General features: G+C 50.6%; 1 protein-coding gene across 2 annotated transcripts in view; it reads right to left on the reverse strand.

Annotated features, from left to right (window-relative positions):
- Positions 1–16,353, reverse strand: part of GSG1L (GSG1 like) — a 216,745-nt gene that overhangs the window by 75,614 nt on the left and 124,778 nt on the right. For both annotated transcript variants that reach the window (XM_079899133.1, XM_079899134.1), the window contains exon 3: positions 1,475–1,627. In XM_079899133.1, coding sequence (XP_079755259.1) covers positions 1,475–1,627 — 153 coding nt within the window. The remainder of the gene's footprint in view (positions 1–1,474; positions 1,628–16,353) is intronic.

A 16,353-nucleotide genomic window follows, 5' to 3' on the forward strand; every position in this document is an offset into this window, starting at 1 on the left:
GTTCATGAAGGTCAACTTGCCACGTTACAAGGGTTTGATGAGTCTGTGTTGCTACAAGATGGCAAACTTCAGGAGGCCAGGACTGAGTCATCTTTTCTTTGACTCCCGCAAACCTAGTACCGACCCCGGAGCCCAGGAGGCCTTCAGTGAGTGTTGGTGGAGTAAATGAATACAATATGAAAAAAAAAAACTGATTTCAGGCATAATAAACACATCTAATAATAACAAACAAAGAATAACCCATCTCTCGATCTGGAATAGCTGAAAACAGGGTCACGGGGGAAGGGGAGGGCGGCCAAAATCGACACTGTGCTGTGAGGATCTCTCTGCTTTTCTTTTCTTCCCTTTACTATTCTGGTTAGATTTCCCACATCCTGGGAATGACAATGCGCATGTTTTGATCTATGCAGCATGCTATAATTTCTTGAATTCCGCTCTCTATTCTTTGAGAGATCCTTCTGTTATATACACATACCTCAATTAGGGGGCGATTATCTCCCTTACCAAAAGGCTCATCGTTTCGGTTTCATTAAATAAAGAGTTCTTCCAGTGCATGAAGAATAAGATTAGATTTATAGAAATTCAGTTTATATTTGGCTTTTTAGGAACAGATGTCGTACACAGCCAAGCCACTGCTCTGTCAGGCTTCCTGAAGTTATGGTGTCCAGGCTCCTTTGACTCCCTTCTGGCAAACTCCTGGCTTAACCCCTTATGACCCGGGTCTGCTGAGGCTATTCCGGGCACCTGGCCACCTAATCCAATGACCTTTGCTTGGAGCCTTCTGTCTCCACTTCCCTGAGTCGTGCTGCCGCCGGTGACCATCCAATTTTCCCTGAAACCCTCAAAGTCCTTGGCCTTTGTCCACAATCTCTGCTCACCCCACCTTCACCACTGAGATTCCAAATGTGTTTGTTCATCAAACTTCCTGCGGGCCATCTCCCCATGGAGGTCTCAAGGGCAGATACGACAAAGCAGATGAGTGACGTGCCCACCACACCCAGCAGGCTCCCCTTTCATATCCCTGTGAAAGACGCCACCGTCCGCCCATTTTCACGACCACCTCCCTTTCCCTCGTGCCACAAATCCAATCCATCGCCCGCCATGGGGCGTTCGTCTCCTGAATACATCTCCAGCAAACCCGTCTCTCTCTCCCATGTGTGTTAAGCTCCATGAAGCACTGGAACTGTCTGTTTCCATTCATTACGATAACCCCATACTTATTAAACACATGACCTGGCACACCAGACACTCAGTAAACACATGCTGAATCAGAGAACAGGGGAGCAGACAAATCCTACTTTACAAATTGTAACACTGAGGTTCAGAGAAGAGAAGTGATTGGCCCATGGTCACCTAGGTGGACCGATCAGGACTTAGCCCGAGGGTGGCTCCAGCTCCCGCATTCCCCTCTGCTCTGGTCACAGGGTTGGTTCCAGTGTGTTCTTGCCCCACTGCCCGAGGCCCTCTGCCTTACCTGAGAGCACCGTGAAGACCGCCGCAAAGGCATTGAGCTTGAGCCCGTCGATGACATTGCTGGAGTGGAAGAGCTCGAGACACATGAGGCTGAAACCAACCACCAGCAGGAGGATGTAGAGCACCTCGGAGACGACCGACAGCCACAGGACCCCTGCAAGGAGGAGGCAGGGAGGCCGTGAGGTGAGGACGCACAGGGCGGACTCTCCCTGGGTTCGTTCCACCCCACGCCCCTGGGTTGGGGGATCAAGTCGTTTTAGAGAAGACCTCGGTTCTAGGGTGGGTCCTGATCAGGTAAGGCGATCCTGGCCAGCCATCCTCCTCACCAGGACTGGCTCAGGAAGCCCGGCCTAAGTCAGTCGGAGCGTGGCACTCTCAGGATGACAGCTACTGGTTCAGGGAGGCATGTGACCAATAAGCGGGTCCATTCAGATTGGAGGGAGGAACTTCCATCCTGTGGCCGGATGGGAGGCTCTCTTTCTCTTCTCATCTGTTACATGACTTCCACTGGGAGCCATCTCATGGCCCAGAGAGCACCTGCCTTAGAACGAAGCTGACACTGGTTGCTGAGCAGAGCAATGGAAAGATGACCTCACTGGGCCACGCAACCACCAGCCCCGAGGGCTTCCCTGTGGCTACGCTGGCCAGTATGATGTTCTCTGTTACCTACAGCTATAAGCATCCCAACTCTTACACACATCATGCCTGCCCTCAAGGTACACCTACATTTTTATTTACCCTGTTCCCTACTCCACTTTTTTCTAGATACCACCACTACTATTCCCACAGCTTCAACCTTGTGGTTCTCTTGGGAGCTGCCATGTTCTGCTGTGGTCCCACCCACTGGGCACAGCTAATTGATCCAATGTGATCACATGACCTAGAATTGGCCAGTCAAAGCCCTTCTCTAGGAATCTGTGCTTGGAACCCACCGAAGTAGACAGGAAGAGAGGCCCAGATGGGAGTCCAGGCACTCTGTCAGTATGAGCGACTGGTTCCAGCTGTTCCTGAAGGCCAGCTGAACCCCATCCTGCCAGTGTTTTGGCTATCCAAAGCTTCTTTTTATTCCTTAACGTAGCACAGCTCCCTCTTCCCCCAAATTGGTCCAAATTGGGTTACCATCATTTGCCATCTAATTTAGGGGGCACCTTCTATTTCTCCCATCCTACATTATTCTTCCTTCTTCCTACATGCTTTTTATTGGAAGAACCCCTTTCCTCTCTCAGTCTGTGCAGTTTAGTTGCATCAGATTCACACCCTGGCTCCATGACTCGTATCTGGCCAATCAGAACTCCGTGTCCTTCTGACTCTAGTCATTGGTTCAGGAATGAACCTCTCTATGCCTCAGTTTCTTAACCTATAAAATGGGACTAATAATAACTCCTATCTCATAGTATTGTGGTGCTGCGAGGATTCACACAGCAACGTAATGAGCTTGTGATTAGCATATAGTAAGAGCTCAGTTCATGGGCGTCATTACCACTGTTGGATGTGAGGAACACGGTGGGGACCGGAAATGGAGCCGAGGGGTCCTTGAGTGAGGTCAAGGTTAGAGACGGTCAAGAGGCAGAAATGACACTGTGGGAGCAGAAGTGATTTCTGAGAAAAAGGGTGGCGAGTAAGAGGCGGAGGACATCATGTGACTTACCCTCCAAGCCACACTAACCATAGGTTTTGAGAAGGGACTATGGATGGACCAGGCCTGGCCAGCCGGAGATGGACACATGACCCAAATCAGTTCAATGAGTCAGGCACAGGACTTTTGCTGAAACTATTGGGAAAGAAAATTCCTTTTTTCCACTGGGTTTGAGGCTGGGAAGATGGAAGGATGGAATTGACTGCATCAAGTAGCAAGGGCCTTCCTGGGGGCAGAGCCAAGGCCAAGGAAGGCGGCACCAACAGATGGAGGAAGACCGTGTCCTGTGACGTTGAGCCCCCAGATCCAGCCATGCCTACAGCTGCCAGTCATTTGTTCTTTCAATCACATGAACCAAGAGATCCTTGTCTTTGCCTAAGCCGGTTTGGGGTAGAACTTCTGTCTCTTACAACCAACAGTCCGGACCTTCAGTTTTTCTTTTCTCGGAAGCTGCCCTTCCCTACCTCTCTGCCTTTGCACAAGTTGTCCTTTCCACCTTAATGCCCTAGGGATGCCCGATATACACCATTCAGTGAAGGAAGCAAACAAACAGCAATGTCTGAGCCCCGATCTATTCTCTGATGAAGAATCCAGATTCTCAAACACCCACTATCATTCCTAATGCAACGGGGCTTTCAGAGCTTTGAAGAACTTTTTTCTTTTCTTTTTTTTTTTTTGCTACAAAAATATCGCATCTCCTGGGCAATCCCTTGGATTTCTGTAAGAGAATAATGTGCTCTTGGCAGCCTGGATGTTGTTAAAACATCCCCTGGCACCGTACGCTCGTAGCCTCTGAGGCCCTTCGCTGGCCCGAGGCCCACCGGGCAGCGAGGAGGAATGCAGGAGGTGCAGGGTGAGCTGGGCCATGCAGGGGTGCGGCTGCCCTCGGGGAGGCCTGCTCTCCCTCCCAGCAGCCTTCACCTCCAGCTGCTGTTGCCCTGCTGGTGGGCGGAGCCTCACCAGGGTGAGGCTCACTGACTCAGCTGACTCCCCCGCAGTGCCCCCGCTCCCCCAGGGGATGCTCTCATCCTGCCCAAGTGGGCCCCTGGCCAAGCCGCCACCCCACCACCCCTCATAGCAGGGCCCAGCTCTGCTCTTTCAGATGGGATGGAAATGGGGGACTGAGATGCTCCAGGAGTTAAGTTAATCATGGAGAAACAGACAGTGGAATCTCAGCTGCATGGCTGGGGTTATGCTTCTTATTTCTGCCAGATTTATTTCCCTGTCTAGCCACTGGGCTCAGAGCATCTGTCTGCAAGTTACAGCCCACCTAAGCCAGAGAAATTAATAACTATAGTAAGAAGCGGAACTGTTGCTGAGGTTATGCTAGTAGCAGCAACGATGTCACCGTAAGGGCCAAGGGATATTAGGTGTTTATCACGGGCCAAGTCATACTGGACAATGTCAATGTTCCACCCAATGTCCCTGCACCTCTTTTTAGCATTTCTGCCTTTGGGCAACTGGACTACATCTTGCCCATATTCATTCAGAAAGTGCCTGGAAACTTACATCTTCCTCTCTGTCCTGTTGTCAACCAGTGGCCGACTGGGGTAGTCCTGCCCCATGGCTCTGGTGGAGACCACCCTGGGTGGTGACCCACACTGCAAAGCTCCCTCAGGGCCCAAACTGAAGCTGCCCTCTCTGGGCCCTGGCCTGACATCACCCCCTCACTTGCCTTCCTCCCTTCCCCGTTCTGCTCCCCTCAATCCCCTTACCATTCTCCTCCAGGGCATTTCCTTTATAAATGACTTGCACATGGATCCTCAGAGTCTGTTTGTAGGGACTCTGGCCTCAAACACCAGCATTCACATGCATGATCTCCCCCAGTCTCCCTGACAACTCTGCAAGGCGGCAGTGCAGCACCCATATTACAGATGAGCAAACTGAGGTTCAGAGGGATTAAACCACTGGTCTACACAGCTGGATAGTGAGTGATATAGTCAATCTGGGTTCAAACTCAGGCCCCTCTGACTCCAGAAACCATCATGGGTAGGGAGGTTGTAACCTATCAGGATAGAATGGCCACTCTGAAGTCATATCGGGGGAGTCGGGTTCCCTGGCGATGGCTCTCATCTATGTGCACTCCAGCATCCCAAAGAATTCCTGCATCGGAATTCTTGCAGGAAGATGGCCACGGAGTGGGATTATGGTGGGGCAGGGGGTTCTCAGTGATCCTGAGCCCAGCTGGCCACCAGGTGTGGTGGGGAAGGAGGTCGCAGGGAAGAGCAGATGGGTCTTGAGGATGCTGGTGACTCAGGCTGGGACCTAGGACCTGGGACCCTTTTGCTGCAATGCTCGTACCCGGACAAAGTCTCTTCGAGCAACAAAACACAAAGAAACTATAAAGGACTAAAAATAATTGTGCGCATTGGCAGTTGGGGCAAATTATGATTATGGAAAACAAGATACGAAAAGACAAAAACCCCAACTGCCGGGGCTTCCCTGGTGGCGCAGTGGTTGAGAGTCCGCCTGCCGATGCAGGGGACGCGGGTTCGTGCCCCTGTCTGGGAAGATCCCACATGCTGCGGAGCAGCTGGGCCCGTGAGCCATGGCCGCTGAGCCTGCGGGTCCGGAGCCTGTGCCCCGCAACGGGAGGGGCCACAACAGTGAGAGGCCCGCGTACTGCAAAAAAAAACCCAAACAAACAAAAAAACCCCAACTGCCACTTCTGAGGAGCCAGGAGCAAAAGCGCAGTACTGCGCATGCCCCTGCACACAGCACCACCAAAGGGGTGGGCAAACCACCTAAGCCACGCCTCTGGCCCGACCCCCTGGACCCGCCCCTACCCTCACCCCATATAAGGAACCAGCTCGCCCCCCCCCCCATCCCCACCCCACCCTCACTCCGGGAGCCAGCGAGCAAGGGAAACTAACTGTTGCTTGTTTTCGCTCCCTCTTGCTGCAGCAGGGGCCCCGGTAAAGCCTTGCCTGAATTTCTTGTCTGGCCTCTTATCAATTTCTATTGATTAAGGAGGCCAAGAACCTTGGTTGGTAACACTGGGAACCAGGCTGGAAAAGATGGGTTTGACCCATGCTGCAGAGGCAGGTGCAGTCCTAAAGGGCTTAGCAAGGGAAAGACACGCAGGGAGGCTTGCTCTGGAAGGGGGGTGGCTGGAAGACCCGGTGGAGGTTTGGGCCGCGCTCCATGAAGAGATGGTGGCGGCCTGGGCCGTGGCAATGATGGGGGCGGGGGTGAGGACAAGTGGGGAGCTTGATAACTCCAGAGGGGTGGGCTCAGTGGACTGCTGACCCATGAATGCGATGGCAAAGGAGAGGGAGGAGTCCAGAGTGGGGCCATGTTTCCAGCGCAGGCGTCTGAGCAGACAGTCATCGTTCCTCAGTGAGAATGGGATGATGCTAAAGGTAGGAAGGTGGTGAGCTCAGCCACTCCTACATGTGCAGAGTCTGCAGCAGCTGCAGGACCTCCAGTGGGGATGTGCAGGAGGCAGCTGGAGCTCAGACAGGGATGTGGGAACATTGGCAAGACATGGGCACTCACTAAATGTTTGCCGTGATTGTTAAAGAGATGGATGCCCAAAGAAAGCATTTAGAGCAAAAGAGAAAAGGGTAAGAAGTAGAATCCACAGGAACATTAATGCTCAAGGGGAGGGGTGGGGAGGGGCTGCAAAGGTGCAGTGACACTGTGGGTGTCCCACCCATCCCTGCCGACAGCACTTCAACGCACCTGCCACCTGCCAGCACCTCTCTGCCCCAGGGGTTGCCCTGGTCACCAGAGCCTAGTCCCCACCTGCTGGGACACTGACACCACCCTGCCCTCCACCTCAGCAGCAGCCCTCAACCAATGCCTGATGTGAGCTGATAAATAAGTACATATTATACCTGTGTTTCCCACTGTAATAGGGAAGAACAAATCTGACTCCATATTGGATTGGTTTCTTTTCCTTTAAGCTTTATACTCTATTGCTTTTGCTACAAGTTAAGAATATTGCCTATAGCCTGAAATATACAGGATGGCCCATTCTCAAGGTTCTGACCTTTATAGGTATAACACTTTTCCATTCATATAAAAAGTTGCAGAACAGAGAAGAACATTTGTCTTGTTGGAGGTTTACAGGAACATCCTGACCTGACCTAGCTGGACAGTTGCAAGAACAAAGGATTCCGGCACCAAGAAGTTTGCAACAACTAACCACACCCCCTCCCATTTCAGTATAAAAGAAGCTTGAATTCTAGCTTGGGGAAGCTGGTTCTTTGGGACACGAGTCCACCATCTTCTCAGTCTGCTGGCTTTCGGAATAAAGTCGCTATTCCTTGCCCTAGCAGCTCTATCTATTGTCCTGCCATGCATGAGCAGTACAAGCTTGGACTCAATAACACCACCACCAGGGGAGAGATGGTGTTAAGTGTGAAGAACCACAACATTAAATTGTCTGCATCAAAGAGTGAAAACGCTATTCGCTTTTCCATTATTTTAAAAATTCTTATCAGTCCAATCAAAAGAGTCTCCGCTTGGCAATAATATGTCCTTAATACCTTCCTAACACTTGTTAATTGTTTGAAACGAGAGGGCTCAGATCTTCAGCAGTTCCTAAGCAGACTTGAAGAACATTTTGACAGTTGCCTTCTGTGCTGCGGACTCTCCATCACCCCCATCCTCTCCCTCCCCTCCCAGGCCACAGCTCTCCACCCCTCTCTGCCCTACTCTGCGCCCCAGGGAACTGACTCCTTAGAAGGGCATCCCCAAGCTCCCTGGTCCTCTGACTCAGCAATGGGGGGCACCAGTTGGAAATCGGCACATGGGAGGAGAGAGGTCAGCGTGCTTCTGCCCTGCTCCCTCTCTGTCTCTGTCTACTTCTCTGGCATCAGCTTCATCCTCTTGCCCATGACTACAGCTCCGTTGTCACGGCTACTATTCTCACAGACCCAAGAACACTGTTCTTGCCCGTTTCTCCTTCCTGTCCAAGGCTGTCATCAGCCTCTGTCATCAGCCCTTGGGGGCCTCAGATTCTCTTAACCCTTCCCATGCCTCTGTTAGGAGTTCTTTCATCCAAGGGCCTTCATTTGAACCATTTGGGAGATTCTGTTTCCCGCAGAGAGCCTCCTTGGCACATCATTTTTTATGGCAAGGGATCCAATTAGAGGAGTGATCTTAGCCAGTGGTCCCGGAGGAGGCCCCGAATAGCAGCAGCAGCAGCAGCAGCACTTGGGAACTTGTGATGCAAATTCTTGGGCCTTTTACTGAATCCAGGAACTCTGAGAGTAGAACCCATCTGTGTCTTTTTGTTTTAAAATAAATTTATTTATTTATTTATTTTTGGCTGCTTTGGGTCTTTGTTGCTGCGCGTGGGCTTTCTCTAGTTGCAGCGCACGGGCTTCTCATTGTGGTGGCTCCTCTTGTTGCAGAGCACGGGATCTAGGCACGCAGGCTTCAGTAGTTGTGGTGCACAGGCTTAGCTGCTCTGCGGCATGTGGGATCTTCCCGGACCAGGGCTCGAACCCTCGTCCCCTGCATTGGCAGGCAGTTTCTTAACCACTGCAGCACCAGGGAAGTCCCCCATCTGTGTCTTAGCGGGCCCTCCAGGTGATGCTGATGCACATTCAAATATGAGCATCACTGATCTGAAGTCCCCTTTCACATGTCTGTAGAAAAAAGAGAGTCGACTTGTGCGGGGGAGGGGATTGAGTCAATAAATGCTGGACCATAGTTTGTTGGCGTCTGGCCAACGGAGAGAAGGTATAATGGGAATAATGAAACAATCGGGAATCATCCCGTAGTGTCTGGTCTAAAATCAATGCCCACTATTAGCGTTATGGAATGCAGGCACGTGTGAATAAAGGAAGCTGGGAAGGACAGTGGGCTGGCAGCCTCTGGGCAGGACCAGCGGGGAGCCTTGGTGCCACCCGGAAAGGCTCACTAATCACAGAGATGATTGTTTCAAGTCTCTGAAACTTGACGCTAATGGCTCAATTTGTAGCTGAGAACTGGTGACCTCCCGGGGCAGAAGAAATGAAATGATTTCTCATCAGGTGCAGGGCCTGGGGGGTGACAGCTAATCCTGTTAGCTGCACTTTTTGCCTTTTTAAAAAACATCTTCATGACGCCAGCTCTGACCCTCCACTGATGCAATTGATGGGTTTGCAAGAACCATTTCCCTTTTGCCCAGGAATCCCGCCCTTGCTAAGACACTTTCCAGGGCCAGCTCATTGGCTGAGGGGAAAGTCACAGGCGGGAACCGTCTTGGATGTGTGACGTTGGCTGGGGGCCTTAACCTTTTGCCCTCTGTTTCCTCAATTGAAAAATGGGCGTGATAGACTTGTGAGCATTAAATGAGACAATATCTTTAAGTCACACAAGCCTGGCACTTGGAAAGTATTCAAGAGAGCTAAGTATTACTATTACTTCCTAATTAGTATAATTATTAGCAATTACAATAATTACAAGAGGCAGTGAGGCATAGGGGTGAAGAGCCGGACATGGGCCAGGCCGCCTAGATTGACACTAGCTCTGCCAGTTACTAGCTGGGAGACTGAGCAAGTGGTATCTGCTGTACCTGTTTTCTCGCTTATAAACTGGGGACAGATCTAGTACCCACTTATGGACTGTTGTGAGGATAAAGCAAGTTAATTGATAAGTGAAGTGCTAAGGGCAGTGCCTGGCACATAGCAAGTGTTAAGTAAGCGTTAGTTACTGTTACTATTATTGTTGTCATCGGTGTCATTCCCATGGGACGTAGCCAAGGAGTAGGCAGCCTGGAACAATTGCATCTCAGCCACTGGACAAATAAAATTTTTATGGCGGTGGGGGGGCGGGGGGTGGTGCACAGGGGGATTGTGGTAAAATCCTATGAAATCCCAAGATGCAATGGCATTTTAAGAGAAAACATTTTTCCTCCCCAAATCCATCAGTTTCATATGTCAAATCAATAAGTCGTGGTGCAGTGGCCGCTGGCTGTGGGCTCGGTGACACGCCCCCTGAAACCCAGCATGTTAAATCATGTAAATGGCGTGGGCCAGGACCCCTGAGGCTGGAAACAGCTCCATGATAGCTGCTGTTTGCGAAATGTCAATACTGGAAGCTCAGAGGCAGAGATGCACAGGGGATGGGAGGAGAAAGCCAGAGGCCTCGAAGAACTGTGGGGAGGGACTTTGGGGGTCCCCGAGCCCCCAGCCCTCCATCTGCAGATGAGAAGTTAGCCCAGAGAGGAGTTAGGATGTGCCCCTGTCACAAAGCACATGGGGGGCAGATTGGGGTAGGGGTGGCTTTGCCACCTCCCCGGCTGCTCAATGTTGCGTGATTGGGGTGACTCTATCACAGGCACTGGGATTGAGATTTTAGGGGAAAGGGGCTGGCTTGAAGATGGTGGCTGCACCGCACGTCTGTAGCCCTGAGTTCCAGCCCTGATGCCGCGGGACCTCTGGAAGGCCCCCGTGTCTCCAGGGGCCTCAGTTTCCCTCCCGGTAAAACAAGTGGCTTCTCAAACAAGCTGCCAACAGGCCGAAGCCAGTCCGCAAAATTGTCTTGTTTGGCCCACACAGTATTTTAAAAATATCTGAATTCATTATCAACATTTAAAAATAGGAGACTTCACATAAAAATCCAGATTTCTGGATTTGTTTGCAAAATGGGTGGATGCAGCCCTATAAGACCCGCACCCCCATATGATGATGACTGTGAGGCTGAGCTGGGGCGGCCCCCCTCAAACAGGGCAGCCCAGTTCACCCCTTCATGGCTCCTTCCTAGCACTCGTGAGCACTGGGTTTACAGCCCCCCATACAATGCTGTCTAAGGTCATTTCTATCCCTGACACTCGGCAGCGATGCAACATTTTGAGACCCTGTATGGTCCTCCCTGATATTTACATGTGGGAGTGAAATACACAGCAAAGTCTCAGTTATCCAACTTCCTCAGGGATGGGGGGGTTCTAGCAAACACCATGCTACCCCACACAACCATGCTACCCCACACAGGAGGTACCAATTTTCAAAGAGTCAGATTCAAAGGAAAGACATTCAGCTCTAAAAATATGCCCAGATTGATTTAACTGAGCCAAGAGCCTGGGTCTGAACGCTATTTCCAAGAGTCATCTTGTCCACCCCAGCCCTACATCCTGTCCATGAAGGCCTGAGAGGGCCGGTGAGTGGCCCGAGGTCACGACACTGGGAATCTGCCTTTCATGAGTCAGATAGAACCTTTTAGGCTTTGACTGGAGGTCATGGTGGAGACCCCAGGCTGCTCTCGTGGATGTGCCAAAAACGTTGGGTAACAGAGCGCCTGGGAACAGAATGCCATTCAAATGCCCATCAGCGCGTCGCTCTGGAAACACATGGCCTGGCTGGGGCTGCTTTCTGTGTCAGTCACCATCTTTTCCAGAACTGTCCTTTTCTAGAGCCTCTCTACTCAAAGCAGACCTACTGACTCAGGTCTACATTTTAACCAGATCCCCAGCTGACCCGAACACACGTTCAAGTGTGAGGAGCACTGCTCTAGAGGATGAAGTTCATGTGTTTTACTATGGGACCGGCATCCTTGACAAGCAGGTGCTAAGTAGCCCTGCCCACCTCAGCACTGGCTGCTTGCTGAACATTCCACGCCCTCCTGTGTCTCCAGCACAGCCCTGGCCCTTGGAGTGTTGTCCTCCTCTGGGGTCAGCTGAATAATGGCAAAGATATCCACACCCTAATCACCAGAACCTATGAGTACGTTACCTTATTCAGCAGAAGGGACCTTGCAGACGTGATTATGATCTTGAGATGGGGACATTATCCTGGATTAATTGGATGGGCCCAATGTAATCACAAGAGTCCTTATAAGAGGGAAGCAAGAGGGTCTGAGTCAAGAACAGGAGATGTGACAATAGAAGCAGAGGTTGGAGTGATATGGGGCCACGAGCCAAGGAATGCAGGCAGCCTCTAGAAACTGGAAAATGCAAGGAAACAGGTTCTCCCCTGGAGCCTCCAGAAAGGCATGACGACACTTTGATTTTAGCCCCATAAGGCTCATTTCAGAATTCTGATCCCCAGAACTTTAAGGTAATAAATCCAGGGACTTCTCTGGTGGTCGAGTGGTTAAGACTTCGCCTTCCAATGCAGGGGGTGCGAGTTCAATCCCTGGTCGAGGAACTAAGATCCCACATGCCTCACGGCCAAAAAAACAAAACATAAAACAGAAGCAATATTGTGGCAAATTCAATAATGACTTTAAAAATGGTCCACATCAAAAAATAAATAAATAAAAATAAATAAATCGACGTTATTTTAAGCCATTAAAGTTTGTGCTAACTTGTTACTATAGCAATAAGAAACTAATGCATCTTCTTTCTTTGTTCAAGATCAGCTCTGCCAGGAAGCCTCCCCTGACTACCCTAGCCCCCACTGCAGCCCCCAGACAGACCTCAGCAAACAAGAGAGCTTCTCCATCACTTCCAGGTAGATGCCTTGCTGAGATGGAGAGAGCCCGGACTTGGCGTCAAGCAGGTCTGGATTTGACCTTGGACCCTTATCTAACTTCTCTGAGCCTCAGCCTCTTTGGCTATAAAATGGAGTCAACACCACCAATCTCACACATTTTCTGGGCAAGTTAAATGAGATTATGGCTGCAAACCCGCCCCCAGCCCCCAACAGTCCAGTTCCTGGCACACTGTAGGTCCTCAGTAAATGTTGTGTATCAAGCTGACACGCTGGGCCCAGAGAAATGAGTCGTTCTCCTCTGAGCTCACAATTAATAAACGAGTTTATCACTGGAATGGATTTTGACAATGTCTTATGGTCCCCAGAGTTCCACAAGGTTCCAGTCTCTGTCAATTTAGAAATGACTGTAGCAGACATGCCCTTTAGAAATGCCTCTGTTGGAACCCTGGGACAATCACTGAGCATTTGAGATGTGTCATGGTGACCTTGGCCTTCAGCATCAGCTACAATGATTTTTCTCTCTCTTTAGGATCCAGAAGCTGGTCTTGAAAATGATCTCTGGCCCACACAAGCCGGGGCCTGGGGAGGAGGCGGGGAGGGGGAGCGTGGTGGGAAGAACTTAGAAGGCCGAGGTGAGTACTGGCCACTACACCCCACCCGGACCTCCCATCACTTTAGCAAGTCCTCTCATCGCTCTGGGCCTCTCCCTTCCCCATCTCTAAAATGGGGTTGCTATGTAGGCAAAGGAAGTAGGACGGGGTAGGTCAGAAGTTGCAAACTGGCCTGAAGACAAGTTTTTGAGATTTTTTTGCTGTGTTTCCTGGGTTGGTGTTTTGTTTTGGTTTGGTTCCTTCTCTTTCTTTGTCTCTCTTTCTGTCTCTGTCTCTCTGCCTCTGTCGTTCTGTCTTTCTGTCTCTCTCTCTTGTTATATGTGGTATTTTTAAAATTTTGAATAGAAAAATGAATTTGAAAAGTGGGAAAATCACATGAAAATCTAGATTCTTTTGGAAATCTGGTTGACCAGGGCCACCTTCCTACAGGAAGATGACGGCTGGAGCCCGGTGGTGGCCGCTCCCCGCAGGCAGTTTCTCTCTAGTTTGCCAGAGTCCTCACCCTTCCCTACAATTTCCTGCCCTGGAGGCTGAGGGCTACAGTCCAGGGAATCACCCCAGAGTGCAGGCAGGTTCTTTTACAATGAGAGCTGGGAGAAAGCCTCTGGGGGCTGGGGAATGCCAGGCGGTGTGCAGCCAGGGGACAGAGATGGGCAGGGCTTGGGGAGGAGGTCGGCAGGGGGTGCTGGGGAAGGCGCTGCATCAGAAGGGCCTCCCAGACACCAGCTGGTTCCTACTCCAGCTGCCACCTGCTGCCAGGTGGGAGGAGTAGTACCCTGGAGAACACAGCTGTGAACATAGAATTAGGCTGGTCATTGCAGAGTCGGTTTAAGAAGGAAATGGTTATCTGCTGTGAGACGGTAGTGTGCCCAACGGTTAAGGGCATAGCCTGGGGAGCCAGACCACCTACAGGCAAATCTCATCTCTGCTAAGGACTTGCTGTGTGGCCTTGGGCAAGTTACTTCACCTCTCTGAGCCGGTTTCCTCCTCCACCTCAGAGGGTGGTTGTAAAAATTAAATGAGACATGTATAGAGGCATAATGCAGGCTCAGCTCATGATGGCTCACGATAGGCCTCAATATAGGTCAGCTGTCCCCATTTAACAAATGAGAACACTGAGACTTGGAAAGAAGAAGAAGAAATTCATCTGTCTCAAGCCTGACAGAGCCAGGCCGAGTGGGCAGTGGGGAGGTACTGTCAACCAGGTGATCTGGATTCAACATTTGCCCAGGATGTCAAGAAGAAGCACAGTCTAGCCCTCTGCCTTCGGCCTCCCTGTGGCCCCCTCGCTACATCAAGGGCATTCTGACTTGCCCTCCCCAATCCTCCCCACACCTCTAGAGTGTCCCTCTTTCCTTAAACTCACCTGAAAAACCATAGTCTCTGCACCAAACAAATTTCCCAAACCCAGACTCTGCAGAGGGCACTATGGGGAAGGCAGAGGGGCACAGACTTGGATCCAGCCCTCTGGGAACCCCACATTTAACCTGAGGGCTGAGATACACCCAATAATGACAACCACGTTATACATCACCTAAGGAGGGCAAAGCCCCATGCTGGGGCCTTGGCAAAGAGAAGCTCATTTCAACCCACAACAACCCTATGACTTGGGTGCTATTATTTTCTCTGAGTTATAGATGAGAGGAAACTGGGCACAGAGAGATTCACTACCGAGCCCAGGAACATAGCTAATAAGTGGCAGAACTGGGATTCAAAGGCCAGCCAGCCCAGATCCCCCTGCATGCCAAGCCCAGCTGGCCTCAGGGTCTGGTGAGCCAGTGGGAAACAGGGCACTTCCTGATAACCTCTCAGTGGCCTGCCTGGTCCCTTCCAACAAGCATTCAAACCAGCTGATACAGGCTCCATCTGACAAATGAGGACACTGAGGCCCAGAGAAGGAGAGTGATTTGCCCAAGGTCCCACAGCATTGGCAAGGGGAGGAGTCATGAGTGGTGCCCAGCTCTGTCTGAGCCCCCTTCCAGCTCTCTGCAGGGGCTCTGCCCCTCTTCTGGGCCATGGACCCCTATGGCATCTGATGAAGCCTAACATTTTTCTCTGAAAAATGTTTTTAAATAAAACAAACATACAGGATTGCAAAGGAAACCAATTATATTGAAATGGAGTTATCAAGACATTTTAAAAAATCAAATATATAATATTAACCTATGTACTTTTTTATTAATGCACAAAATAACAAGATCTAGTGCAAGTCTAATAACTTCGGTAATTTTGAAGGAGCGAGGAAGAAAGTGATATTTTCAAGACCTCTGCAAACCCTGTAATGTGTTACGAAAACTGTGATTCCAACTGGCAACAAAGTCCCAGGTGGGGCTAGGACTCCACATATCATGGAAAGAAATGTTTAACTGCCAGTTAGAAGCTAGTGAGAGTAAAGATATAATATTTTGCCACCCAAGTTCTGGGATCCCCTGAATTCTGACCACTGACCCCTTGGGAATTTCCAGGTTAAACATTTCTGCCTGAAGCAGCTGTTCTCCAATATGTAAGTGCTTTGCTGAGATGCAATTCCCAGGCTGGCCCTAGGGAAGCTGATGCTGCAGAGATGAGGAAGAGGCTGGGCTCTGCATTGTGAAAAGCACCCCAGGTCACTCTGATGCATGGGCCATATTTTGAGAAAGAGGCGTCTTTCAAAAGCGCAAATACCATGAAGTCTCTTCTTTGTTGCAACCTTCTGGAGATTTCCCACTGCACTTGGAATAAACCCCAACTTCCAGCCCGGCTTTCAAGCCCCGCCGCCAGATTGTCAAGCCTCTGCCTACCCTTTGACACCTCCTCACCCACCGCGCTCCAGCCACCTCAGGGCCTTTGCACTTGCTGTGCCCTCTGTCCAGAATGCTCATCCCCCAGTGCTGCTTGGTTGACTGCTTCCCAGATCAGACGCCACAGACCACTCCAACTAAATGAGCCACACACCCGACACACACAGTCACCTCCTATCCTTCACCCTGTTTTTATTTTTCATTATTTGAAATGGCGTCTTCTCTTGGCTAACATGTGTGGTCTGTTCTCCATTCACAGTGAAAGTTCCACGCGGGCAGGGATTTTGTCAGACCGTTCAGTGCTGTCTCCTAGAACAGTATCTGGCACTGGCCCGGGAGACACTAAGTAAAAAGTTGTTAAATAAATAATTAAGAAAGGACACAAGCCAAGAGGAAAAGGAGGAGACGGCCAGACTCCCTCAGCTGCAAAGAAGCCAAGGGAAGAAACTGCTTCAAGGATGAGGCAGCTGCTGCTGTGAATGCCA

Source organism: Stenella coeruleoalba (genome assembly GCF_951394435.1).
Source record: "Stenella coeruleoalba genome assembly, chromosome: 15".
NCBI classification, from domain to species: Eukaryota; Metazoa; Chordata; class Mammalia; order Artiodactyla; family Delphinidae; genus Stenella; species Stenella coeruleoalba.